General features: G+C 42.6%; 1 protein-coding gene across 4 annotated transcripts; it reads left to right on the top strand.

Annotated features, from left to right (window-relative positions):
• The first annotated feature begins 2,241 nt into the window (after positions 1-2,241).
• On the top strand, positions 2,242-9,250 carry pax8 (paired box 8). Of its 4 annotated transcripts, none has more exons than XM_061292586.1 (12): positions 2,242-2,349; positions 4,093-4,273; positions 5,373-5,514; positions 5,576-5,773; positions 5,844-5,920; positions 5,987-6,112; positions 6,224-6,399; positions 6,495-6,633; positions 6,738-6,974; positions 7,097-7,198; positions 8,063-8,149; positions 8,563-9,250. In XM_061292586.1, exons 2-12 carry the CDS (start codon positions 4,252-4,254, stop codon positions 8,631-8,633), a joined length of 1,377 nt encoding a protein of 458 aa, XP_061148570.1. In that variant the 5' UTR covers positions 2,242-2,349; positions 4,093-4,251; the 3' UTR covers positions 8,634-9,250. The 4 variants fall into 4 exon arrangements, with proteins under 4 accessions (XP_061148570.1, XP_061148569.1, XP_061148568.1 ...); XM_061292585.1 differs by having other exon boundaries at positions 5,349-5,514; positions 6,513-6,633; XM_061292584.1 differs by having other exon boundaries at positions 5,349-5,514.
• Positions 9,251-11,498: the final 2,248 nt, after the last annotated feature.

The following is an 11,498-nucleotide window of genomic DNA, read 5'->3' as shown; positions in this document are numbered from 1 at the left end:
TTTTTGTTGCAAATCCGGACAGAGAACCCCCCCCCCCCCTTTTTTTTTTGTCCATGGTCACAGCAAAGTTCGATCTGTTTAGTATTGTCACACATTTCACATAGATCAAATACCGAATAAAATGTAAGCATCTAAAAAAACTTTTACAAAGTGCCAGATATTGCTATATTTTGATAAATGAGTGGTACAAAATATATCTAAATATCTACATAGCGACAACAGTATATTATATGGCAAAAGTGTGATTATTTTTATCATGGATTCTTATTTTAACTATTAGTTAATATCACTAGAAATTATGAACGAACATTTTGATCAGTTTTATGTTTTTTTTAAATACAATAAAACAACCTCACACAGGGTTAAACCATTAATACAGCATTATTTTAAATTAGGATAGTTTTCATGCATATACGTGTGTGTGTGTGTGTGTGTATACCTCGGCAAAAGAAAAGCCCTAACCGCAATAATCCACACAGTATCATGACAGTTGATAATAATCTAGTTGTTGTTTTTCTAATCCCATGTTAAACTCCCGCTCACCTCTCTACTCTCTGTTGTCAACTTGTCCCTGCAGGCGTCATCTTGTGTGTGTATGCGCGCGTGTGTGTATATATGTATAGCACCTCTCCACACCGCCCCATTGTCTTGCATTTAAAGAGAAAACTTCAGTCACCGGTAAAAACGTTCCACACGTTTCCCCTCTTGCACGTTTTGCTTAAATTTGGGACACGACCAGAAATAAAGATTTGAAAGTCCATCTGTGTGAATTTTAAGCATGCAGGCCCACCACGGGGGTGTTGTATTGCTGTCATTAGAGGTGTTTTGTTTGTTTAACAGGCTGCTGAGAACAACCTTAACAACCTTTGCAAGTGTTGGCACCCCGCTGACACCTGACGCGCGGCCTGCAGACGGAGTAAGCTTGTTTTTTAACTACTCAAAAGAAAAACACAATCATATCTTAGAAAAACACAATTAAGTCATAAAAAGCACACAGAAAATCTGCAGACAAGACACACGGTCCTCAGTGACGTCATAAAAGAGCAATTAAAATCGACCATTCATTTTATCAATACCTCGTGTCCTCTAAATATGTCTCCTGTGGGTAAAATTATAAATAAAACTCATAAAACTCATAAAACCATTTAACGTTATCCCTATATGTCTACATATAATTTAATGACGTAACAAATTATTGACAATAAGTCAAACAACTTTTTAAATATTATGTATAGATACAGCATTATATCATTTATGATGTAAATTATTACAATTTTTTTTTATTACATTACAATAATACAATATATATTTCAAATTAAGTCATGAAAGTTATTTAAACCGTAACCACAGGAGAATTTAACTTACTAATCAAACTCATTATGGAACATTTACATTAAAAGTTGTTAAACATCTGTGAAGATAATTACAATTTAAAAATATCTAACACACACACTCCTGCCTTAAATAAAAATACAAATATTAGTCATAAAAGGAAAGTATCTAATCCACAGCAAAACAAGGAATTGTCATGTGTCCGTGCAATCAGCACTCTGGACAGTTAAATGTATTGTAGTTGTAGATCATTTTATAAATATAACAATCAAATAACATTTATTATAAAAATTGCATTAATCCACATACATTAATTAACAATTGTTGGATTGCAACAAAATAGTGAATTTTATTTGACTTTCATGGAGGCGAAAAAGAACACTAAAATATGTATTACTAAACGAATTTGGATTCATCGTGTTAAGATTAACATTCGGGAACATTAATAATCATCTACAAATGACACTAAACGCGTAAATGGCACCGGAATTTAGGAGGAAAAGAACACCGTATTTAGCAAATAATTTGCGTCAAAAGTCTTCAAAGGAAAGTTGTGTGAAGCTGTGAAATACCTCTTTTCCTCTCAGGAGGATGTAATAAACTACTTGAATTATTTCATAATAATAAATCATAAATGTCTCTGGCGGCCTGAGGTGTGCTCAAGCTGTCAGTGGTGAAATGCTGACGGATCGACGCAAATCACGCACTAAATTGCGTGTGAAAGCGCACTTTGGGACGTCTGCGTGCGCGCGCGCGCGTGCGTGTATGTCTGCCGCGTGTATTTGCGGTGTGTGTGTGCGTGTGTATGGCTCCTCCCTCTTCTAGCCTTCGTCCAATAGCTGCGGGGCGTCCTCCGGCGCGCGCTCCCGCTTGGATAAAATGCGTGGCTGTGCGCAAACAGCGCGCAAACACACACGCAAAGGCGCACACACGCACACGCCACGAGGAGTGTGAACGCAACATTTTTGGATATTAGCACGCAAGGAATCGCCGTTTTTCACTCGTGGGCGTGAAAAGGTAAGAATCTTGCTCGGTAGGTGTTTGTGAAGTGTGTCTATAGAGGCGCAACGCTGATTGCGTGATTTAAACGTGGCATGCATTTTAGAGTATTTTTATTTCAGTTTATTCGCACTTTTTAGGTTACAAATGGCAAATGAAGAAACAAGAGCGCATTTATGCTGTTTTAATAGAAAACCAATACGTCTGTTATGGTTTGAGTAGGAAATGATGCGCAAATTGGGCTTTTTTTGCGCACCATAAAATTTCAAATGATTAAAACTATTTAAACGTGCACAGAAACGTGTAATCGGATTAAGTATATTATATATACGAGGTCAAGACATTATAAACACTTTTTTTTTTTTACATAATCCAACAAAATTACTCGCATGCCTTAAAACAAGAGAAAAGGTAAATTAGGTGCAATTGACTGTATTTTCGAGAATACAAAAGTGGAGTAAATCCAGTTTATTAAAAATCATAAATATGTTTCCTCACTTAATTTTTTATGTTACTATTAATTTTATTTAAACAAATGTGAATTATTTTCTTTCATGGAACAATTCATGCATCAATATTTTCATGTGGCGTCTATCAGTATAGGACCTATAGTATAGGTCCTATACTAATATTATTATTTAGGGGAATATAACGAGTAATTTAAGTTTCAAAGTAAAAAAAAAAAAAACGTAACTACTTTTTCCACTTGATTACGAAAACAATACTATAAATACTACTTTAAAAATAAGATGAATTAAAAAACGTTTTTCCCTCGACTCAAAACGTCAGTATTTAGTTAAATCACCTTTTTTTTCATGATTAAAAATCTATGAAGCCACATGAAAAATACAAAAGAATCGTTTTGCAACATTGTACAAGTGGGAAATCTTAAACCCAAATCTTTTTTTAATCATTCCAATGCGACATGATAATCCCTGTAATGTTTTTAATATCAATAAATAGTTACCGTTGATTGAATATTGATTGAAAACACTGACGAAACTCACATTTAAGGTGATCAACTCAAAGCGTTAAGAAATGTTGCAATGATGCCTCTAGTTTGTATTAAATAATTATACAATAAAAAAAAAGCAATCTTGTGACATAAAACAAACGAATCAAATCACCATTTTTTTTTCTTTTTGGGTTTCTCTCATTGACATCCTATAATTTCCTCCAAGGTCTTTATCATATTTCACATCCTTCTCACATGGAAAACTGTGATACTTACAACGGTCAAATTATTTGATGCCTTACCCCTGATAAGGCCCGACCTCATTAAAAGAACTGAAAACGGTTTCCTGGATGTCATGATAGCATTTAGGGGTTAGCTGACATCTCGTTCTATATTTCATAAATGTTTTCTAAAAGTAAACGCCCTTTTATGGCGTTTATTTTAAAACTGTATTTTGGTGTTATTGATCAAAAAAATCATAATTAAAGAGTTTCACAGTTCAAAAGAAGCAATGCACATGTTTGGCACATCAATGTTAAATACAACTGAACTGTACCATGCACTACCATACTGCTTTGAGGAAAAAAATATGTGTAACATTACGCACAATATTAACCTTTCATTCAGTGATTCTTTTCGCAACCAATTAGGAACACAAGAAGAGCCCGATTGTCGCGATTAAATAAAAATAGCGAGCACACTCCTTTTTTATCGTAATTGTGACAGGAAGTCAAAAATGACTTAGGCGATTCTGCAATGATGCTAACGATACGTGAAAGATGATGGCAAGTGTTGTGTCGCCGCAGAATCGGACGGGCCGTCCTCATGCCCGTCGAGGCAGGCCGGCCGTGCAGGCAGTAGAAGAAGAGAAGAAAAAGAAGAGGTGGAAAAAGAGTGACAGGGTGGAGGACGAAAGTGTGCTGACGTTTGGCTGGTGGGCGTGCAGGGAGCAACGTCTCAGGGATATGTCCACTGGCAGCGCAAGAGGTAAATACACTAAAGCCGTGACTCTTAAAGTGCGTTGCGAGGACCACGAGTAACACGCGGGCTCCCTCTGGTGGTACGTGAAAGAATCACTGAATGAAACGCAAATACCCTTCACATTTTAAACAAGACAAAAGACAAAACTTTCCAATCATATGCATTCATTTCATGTTCCTAAAAATATTTGATGCACTATTTATTAATTCTATTTAAATGTATTTATTCATAACAACGGTCAAGCATAAGCCAGTATGTTTTATGACTGATATTTATTAGTAGTATAAAAATAGGTAAAGGGAAATTATTTGTTCTTATATTTATTGGTATGGTACTGAATTAACAATTGGTAAGTAAGAGTAGTTTTATTTTTGTGTTTTTATATTTGGTTTAAAAAATTGTCAAGAACAAACGATCTATCCATTGATGCTTCTAATTTAATTTAGTGACAAATGCATGCTTTGTTTTGGCACCATGCCACTTGTGTGCGCATGCGCCAGATTGCCCCCCACCTATTTCCCCACCGCGCCCACCATACTTCAGAGAGAGAGGTGGGGTGGGGGGGGTGTAGAGGTTCTCGACTTTAATATCCTGCAGGTTGATGAAGCTTGGCGAAGAGATTTTTTTCTCCACACTCGGCTGGCAGCGTTAATAGAGACCCCCCCCCCCCGTCTCTCCCACCTTCCTCTCCAAAAGACCCCTCCCCACTCCCAGCATCCACTCCCCCCCTCCCAGAAGTGCGTTTGATGTGGAAATGAAAGCTGGCAAAAGGCTGCAAGAAAGAGACGCGACTGAATGGGTTAAGTGAAAAGCGATAATGTTCACGCGGAAGACCTCCTGTGCGTGCGCGCGCGCGCGTCCACGATAGTGCGCACGTGCGCGCGCGCGTCGTCGCAACACTTCCCAAAACAGCTCCAACTGAGCACGTTTGCACTCGTTGCCCCATATTTAACACTCCTCCCAACTAATATCAATATTGACATAACCTTAAATATGATATATATATATATTTTTTTTTTACATATATGGCGTTTTTTAGTTCCTTGACATTTATAAGTGTTCATCCCCCCTCCCCCCCCAGGTCATGGGGGTCTTAACCAATTAGGCGGAATGTTTGTTAATGGCCGTCCACTTCCGGAGGTGATCCGGCAACGCATCGTGGACATGGCCCACCAGGGGGTCCGGCCCTGCGACATCTCCCGGCAGCTCCGAGTCAGCCACGGCTGCGTCAGCAAAATTCTGGGACGGTCAGTTACAACATAGCCTTTCGTAGAGCGGCGAGCGGATACCAACCGTTCCCCTCCGTAGGTATTACGAGACGGGAAGCATCAAACCCGGAGTGATCGGCGGCTCCAAGCCAAAAGTGGCCACGCCGAAGGTGGTGGACAAGATTGCGGAGTACAAGCGGCAGAACCCCACCATGTTCGCCTGGGAGATCAGGGACAGGTTGCTCGCCGAAGCCGTGTGCGACGGCGACACCGTGCCCAGCGTCAGCTCCATCAACAGGTTGCCGACCGATATTAGCTCTTCTCGCGGCAGATTTTAGGCAAATTACATCGAGGTTCTTTTCTTACAGGATCATTCGAACCAAAGTCCAGCAGCCGTTCAATCTCCCCTTGGATGGAAAAGGCCTGAGCCCAGGACAAACCTTGAGTGAGTCTTGTTACTTTTTTTATTTTTTTATGCTGAATAGAAATGCTCACATTTATCTTCTCCAAGTTCCCAGTTCAGCCGTCACCCCGCCCGAGTCTCCGCACTCTGACTCTTTGGGCTCCACCTACTCCATTAGCGGCCTCCTGGGCATCCCCCAACCCAGCAACGAGGGCAAGAGGAGCCACGATGACAGTAAGATCCAACGCTAAATTGTCACCCAGCCGGCCGTTTCTCAACTCATTTCGAATTATTAACTCAAGTGGATTATGAAAACAACACAGTCATTCTTCTTTTGGTCTTCAGGTGACCAGGACAGCTGTCGGCACAGTGTGGACTCTCAAGGAAGTGGCGGCGGAGGCATTCCCAGAAAAAGCATGCGGGTGGAACACTTCTCGCAGCACGTGGACTGCGGCTTCGAGCGTCCCCACTACCCTCCGGACTCTTTCCCCAGCTCCGCCTCCGGTAGCAAGACGGAGCAGGTGAGGATAGGAGCGTCACGTGACGTGTTGTTCTGAATTTCAAGAGATCAGCATGTCTTCTTTGGGTTTTTGTTTTCCGCGGCGACGGCTAATAGCTAATCCTTGGCCGTCAGACTTTGTACCCGCTGTCGCTCATCAGCGGCAGCCTGGACGAGGCTAAAGGCGGTTTGTCGTCATCGAGCTCCGCCATTGGACGCAACCTGGCGGCGCATCAGAGCTACGCCATGGTGCCTGGTGAGAGGACAATCCCCCCAAATCACTTTTCGTCACCACCGCTCCCATTGCGTTCCCATTGTTTCATTGACGCCATTTTCCCGCCTGGACACACCCTCACGCAGAGCAACTCCAGTCCTTGCCGCTCTGCCTGAAGCAGGAATTGTCCCCGGAGGTCACCAGCACTAGCCCCGCCTCGCCAAACATGGCGGCGTCCAACCTGGCATTTGTGGAGCTGCAGAAACCCATTTCTATGAATAGCTGCAGTGGCGGCGCTAGCAACCATTTTCCCAACTCCTTCAACTCATTCTCCCATCATGCACCTGTGTATGGCCAGTTTGGCAGCCAATCAGTCATCTCAGGTACCGTCCATGCCCCGCCTCCACGCACGACTCATCTCATGATCATTAAAGCGCAGCCGTCAAAATGTTATCTTTTGAGAGAAGATTAATAATATGGATAATAAGCTCACTTTGTTTTTCAGGGCGAGACATGGTGAGCTCCACGCTGCCGGGTTACCCGCCTCACATCCCGTCACCGGCCCAGTCGGGATACTCCTCTTCGGCCATCGCCGGCGTTGTCGCGGGTATGAGTCGCATTTGTTTTCCTGCGCACACAAAAAAAACACACATTAAAGGGGAGACTATCAGTAAGGGGCGGGGTGGGGGGTGGGGGGGGGCAGTGGTTTGCGACAGAGGCTCGACTGGAGTTAATGAGTTGACTTGAACAGTGTGTGTGTGTGTGTGTGTGTGTGTGTGTCTGTGTGTGTATACACGGGCCCAGGGGGTACAAGGAACAGGCTTGGGGGTTCCACCCTGCTGCCCACTACCCCCACACATCCAAACAGCTCTGACCACCCATCGCCATGGGAACCAGGGGGCCCAGTAGGGGGGTCTTTGTGTGCGTGTATGTGCGTGTGTGTGTCTCAGGATGCCACTGTGTGCATGTGTGACGTTTTTTTCAAATTTTTATTTGAAGTCTGCCCTTCGAAGCGCGAAATGAGAGGGTCTGATTTATTATTTTTCTGGTGGGTCTCGGAGTGAGGGAGCGTTGATACACAATTACCTCACAGAGGAGGTTGAGGGGGGTACGGACCCAAGGAGCTGGAGGTGGGGATTCATAAGGATTCATTCCAGTCGACATAATTACCAATTAGATATTGGAATGTTTAAAAAAAGAGAGCAAGAAGGAAAGGAAGAAGGAGGCTTGAGCAGGAAGTGCAAGAAGAGGAGGCTGCAGGGCGATGGGCATGCACCACTGGCTTCTAGCGATTTGGGCCTGCGCCTGCGCCTGCGCTGGAGATTAATGGTTTACGCGCTCAGCTAAACTGCTAGTGAATGATGAGCTGAGCGGCGCATAAACATCTCACAGTAATCGACGATCTTGTCGTTTTTTTGCAAAAAGAATCATGTAAGCTATAACATGTTATTGTTTTTTGTTTTTTTTAAAGGTGCCGACTACCCCGCTCAGTCGTACAGCCACTCGCCCTACGCCTCCTACAGCGAAGCCTGGAGGTTCACCAACTCCAGCATACTCGGTGAGACGAGGTTTTGTGTTAATTTGACTTTGGATCAATCTTTTTATTTCGGGGAGATAAATAATACAATAAATAATATGCTGAAGTGCTTGCTCGCAAATACGAGATCATTGTGCCTGCTGCATGCCCCGTGCGCAGGAACAATGTAGTTACTTCAAAGCGGTTAAGGCGGTCGGATGGAGTAGATCATTTTTATAGCAGTAATTATTCAAACTAAAACTATTTCAGGATGACATTAAAGTCCTGTATTAAATTTTCACCAGGACAGCATAGATGAAAAAAAAAGAAAACAATGCATGAAGACTACAGCAATAAAAATGAGACTTACTTAAGTGTTACTGTACAAATTGCTGATGGGATGGAAAAAAACAAATGGAGTGACCTTCGTTTTTGGATGTTTGCACCCCCGCCAGGTTCACCTTACTATTACAGCACAGCCTCCCGAAGCACCGCCCCCTCGGCGGCCGCCTACGACCACCTCTAGTCACCCGCCGGACGGACTTTCACAAACCTGATTACAACCTGGATTGACTTTCTGATGACTCTGCAGATGAACCAGCAATTTTTATTTTTGGGACGAGTCAATTATTTATTTGCCATTCCCCATCCAAGCGACCCAGGGTAACTCGGACTGGAGTACGTTTACGCATCTGCAGCCTTACGTGTCACACGGTGCATCTTTTTCAGTGCTTGTCACAGTTTTTGGCCAAAGACTTGTTTTTTTCGCACTACCCGACAAAGGATATGCAAGATCTTTATAATGAACTATGCTTGATTTTTTTGTTGTTGTTATTGTTGGTTTACAATGGCTTCTTTTTACATTGGAGAATCTATTCGTTGTTAATTTGACTGCTTGTGAATGAGTTGGGGAAAAAATGATTTGTCTACATGATGTATATAATGTAAAGTGGCCATGCTGGTGGACATTGATTTGATGACAAAAAGCAAAAACAGGCTTCCATACACATTTAGTTTGTTCCCATGTTGGTAAGAATTGTGACTATTTTTTATTCATATATACAGTTATTAATATTATTGCAGATGGACTGTAAATAGGGAATTTCTAAAGAATTATTTTTAATTAAAGCATGGCAAAGGTGAGCGTCTTGTGTGTTTAATGAAATGTGACTTTCTAAAATCATTATACACTGGCACCCAACATGTGCCTAAACTATATTTTTCCAATATTTTCAAAAAAATTTAATACGTTTTTCAAGAATTTTTTCTGTTCATTTTTCGCCTCCAATGCATTTCAATGGGCGGGAATGATATGCAGATTATATAGCTGCATTTGTGTAGCTATAATATTAATTTTTTTAGGATAATTCTATAATTTGTATTATTTAAAAATATAATATTTTTGATGGAAGTAGCAGTTGTAGCTACAGTAGTATCTTGTTCTCTATTATTAATTTACAACCAGTTTATTTTTTCCTGAGGCCTGTTGTCTCAATTATTGACTTTTACCAGTTTTTTATTTTTTATTTTATTTTACAAGGCGAAATTATATACACTAAAGAATCCATGCCCACAAAGAAGAAAGAAGAGGAAGTCGGCTATTTCGCTTTGCATTAACGAATTTTGGACGCTTTTTCCAAGGATTGTATTTTAACTCCTCCAGGGGGATTACTCTTCTTGTTATTATCATTACCTTGGTGATAATAGCCTCATAACAGACATTTCTTTCAGCAATTCTAAAGGACAAACTCAGCGACCCCGCAAGCGCACGTCTGTCTAATGGCTTCGTCTTATTTTCTGCATCGACTGCTTTTATGCTCGAGGTCTGCGTCCCTCTTTTTTTTTGCGGCCTCATTACCGCACTGCGCTAACTAGCTAGCCACGCTTCGGTGGGGTCGGCCCACCTGGTGCCCACTGATGGCCGAGATGTGACTGCATCTTTGTAGAAGTAGACCTTCTTCTCACTACATTTTCCAGGTTTTAGCCTTGTATGATTTACTAGCAAAGATTTTTGAAGAGACGAACAAAAAAATTTCTCTGTCAGGGGTCACCACCAAAAAAAAAAAAATCACTCAATGTGCAGCAGTTTCAAAAATGCTTCCGCTCTTCAACGCAATCATGAACCAAATCTTGGTTACTCCCGTTCCATTTTTTTTTTACACGCACAAACTCCATTCACGTTCCTAAGAACATCGAGAGTCTGGCTTGCAAAAGACTCCAAAGTTACAGTTGCAGCACATAAGTCACACAAGCGGAAGTCTTCCTCCCTCCGTGAGCCTATTAGAGGGGAGGCTTTGGGCCACAGTGCTCGCGGTAATGAGCCCGTCGGTACAATATAGGCATCGGGCTGGAACAGCTGAGGGCAGACAAAGCTGGCAGGACAGGCTGGGGGGGGCGAGGGGGGTTTGCCACTAGCACACAGCCATGCTTACACTGCGTCTCTGCACAAGGCATGTGTCCATCACCATTATGGGGTAAGACCTCAAAAGACACAACGAGGGCACCCGCGGTACAAGCTGGCAAAAAGGCAGGGAGAGGAGTGTGTGTGGGGGGGAGGGGGGGTCCGGTTGTCCCGCGCCAGTCATCTGTAAAGTTCGCCACTTATCTCCGAGACAGAGACACCAGACCGAGCAATTCAGCCTAGCAAATAAGTATTATCCAGGCCGGCGTAATTTGTCGTGGTGGCGCGTGAACGGCGGCGTGGGCAGAGGTGGTGTCGACCCAGATTGCGCCGGGAGGAGGGTTTTCATTTTTGAATATTTGTTTATGCACAGAGAGCGTGACCGATTTTTGGACACGATTCCACTCGCGATTTGTTTCACTTGGAAACAACTGCAATTGTTCATTAACCAAATAGAATTTATTTGGTCATGTTTTGTGATTTTAAAAAAAAAAAAAGCACTTAAGAAAATGGATAGATTTTTTTTTTTTTTGGCAGTAAAGCTGGCATAAAATTGACCTGCAGTGTGAATCCAACCAAAGAGGATCACGCAAAGAAAAACACTTGAAATGACATCGCTGTCATCCAATTTCAAGAAGCTCTCTCATCTCATCTCCTCCACCTTCGGAACAAACGCGCCAGTCAAGGGGGAGCAAACAGAAGGAGTTTCAGGGAGCCGGGCGGGGGGGTGAAGAAACACAGGTGCCCAGTGTTGCATCTCGGCTATTAAACGCCACACGGGCCCTGCAGGCAGGAAGCTACTGTTTGACTGCGAGACATCAAGAAAAACGCACCTTTCAAAGCACACACATTGAACGCCATCGCACAGGCAGGATGGATAAAAATCAGCCCAGGTATCAGGTACCGCCCCGAGGGAGCGAATGGGGTGACCCCGGGAGGAGGAGAAGGGGGCTAATACTATAGAGGGCGGTGAGTCACAAAACAACTCAT

This window comes from Syngnathus typhle, linkage group LG12 (genome assembly GCF_033458585.1).
Source record: "Syngnathus typhle isolate RoL2023-S1 ecotype Sweden linkage group LG12, RoL_Styp_1.0, whole genome shotgun sequence".
NCBI classification, from domain to species: Eukaryota; Metazoa; Chordata; class Actinopteri; order Syngnathiformes; family Syngnathidae; genus Syngnathus; species Syngnathus typhle.
The sequence above is the reverse complement of the archived record's forward strand: the minus strand, read 5'-3'. Positions and strand labels throughout refer to the sequence as shown.

Coding starts and splice junctions, on each gene's coding strand:
- pax8 (XM_061292584.1), top strand. CDS start 4,252: ATGTCCACTGGCAGCGCAAGAG. Junction 5,921..5,986: donor GAGCCCAGGACAAACCTTGA/GTGAGTCTTGTT, acceptor ATCTTCTCCAAG/TTCCCAGTTCAGCCGTCACC. Junction 7,199..8,062: donor CATCGCCGGCGTTGTCGCGG/GTATGAGTCGCA, acceptor TTTTTTTTAAAG/GTGCCGACTACCCCGCTCAG.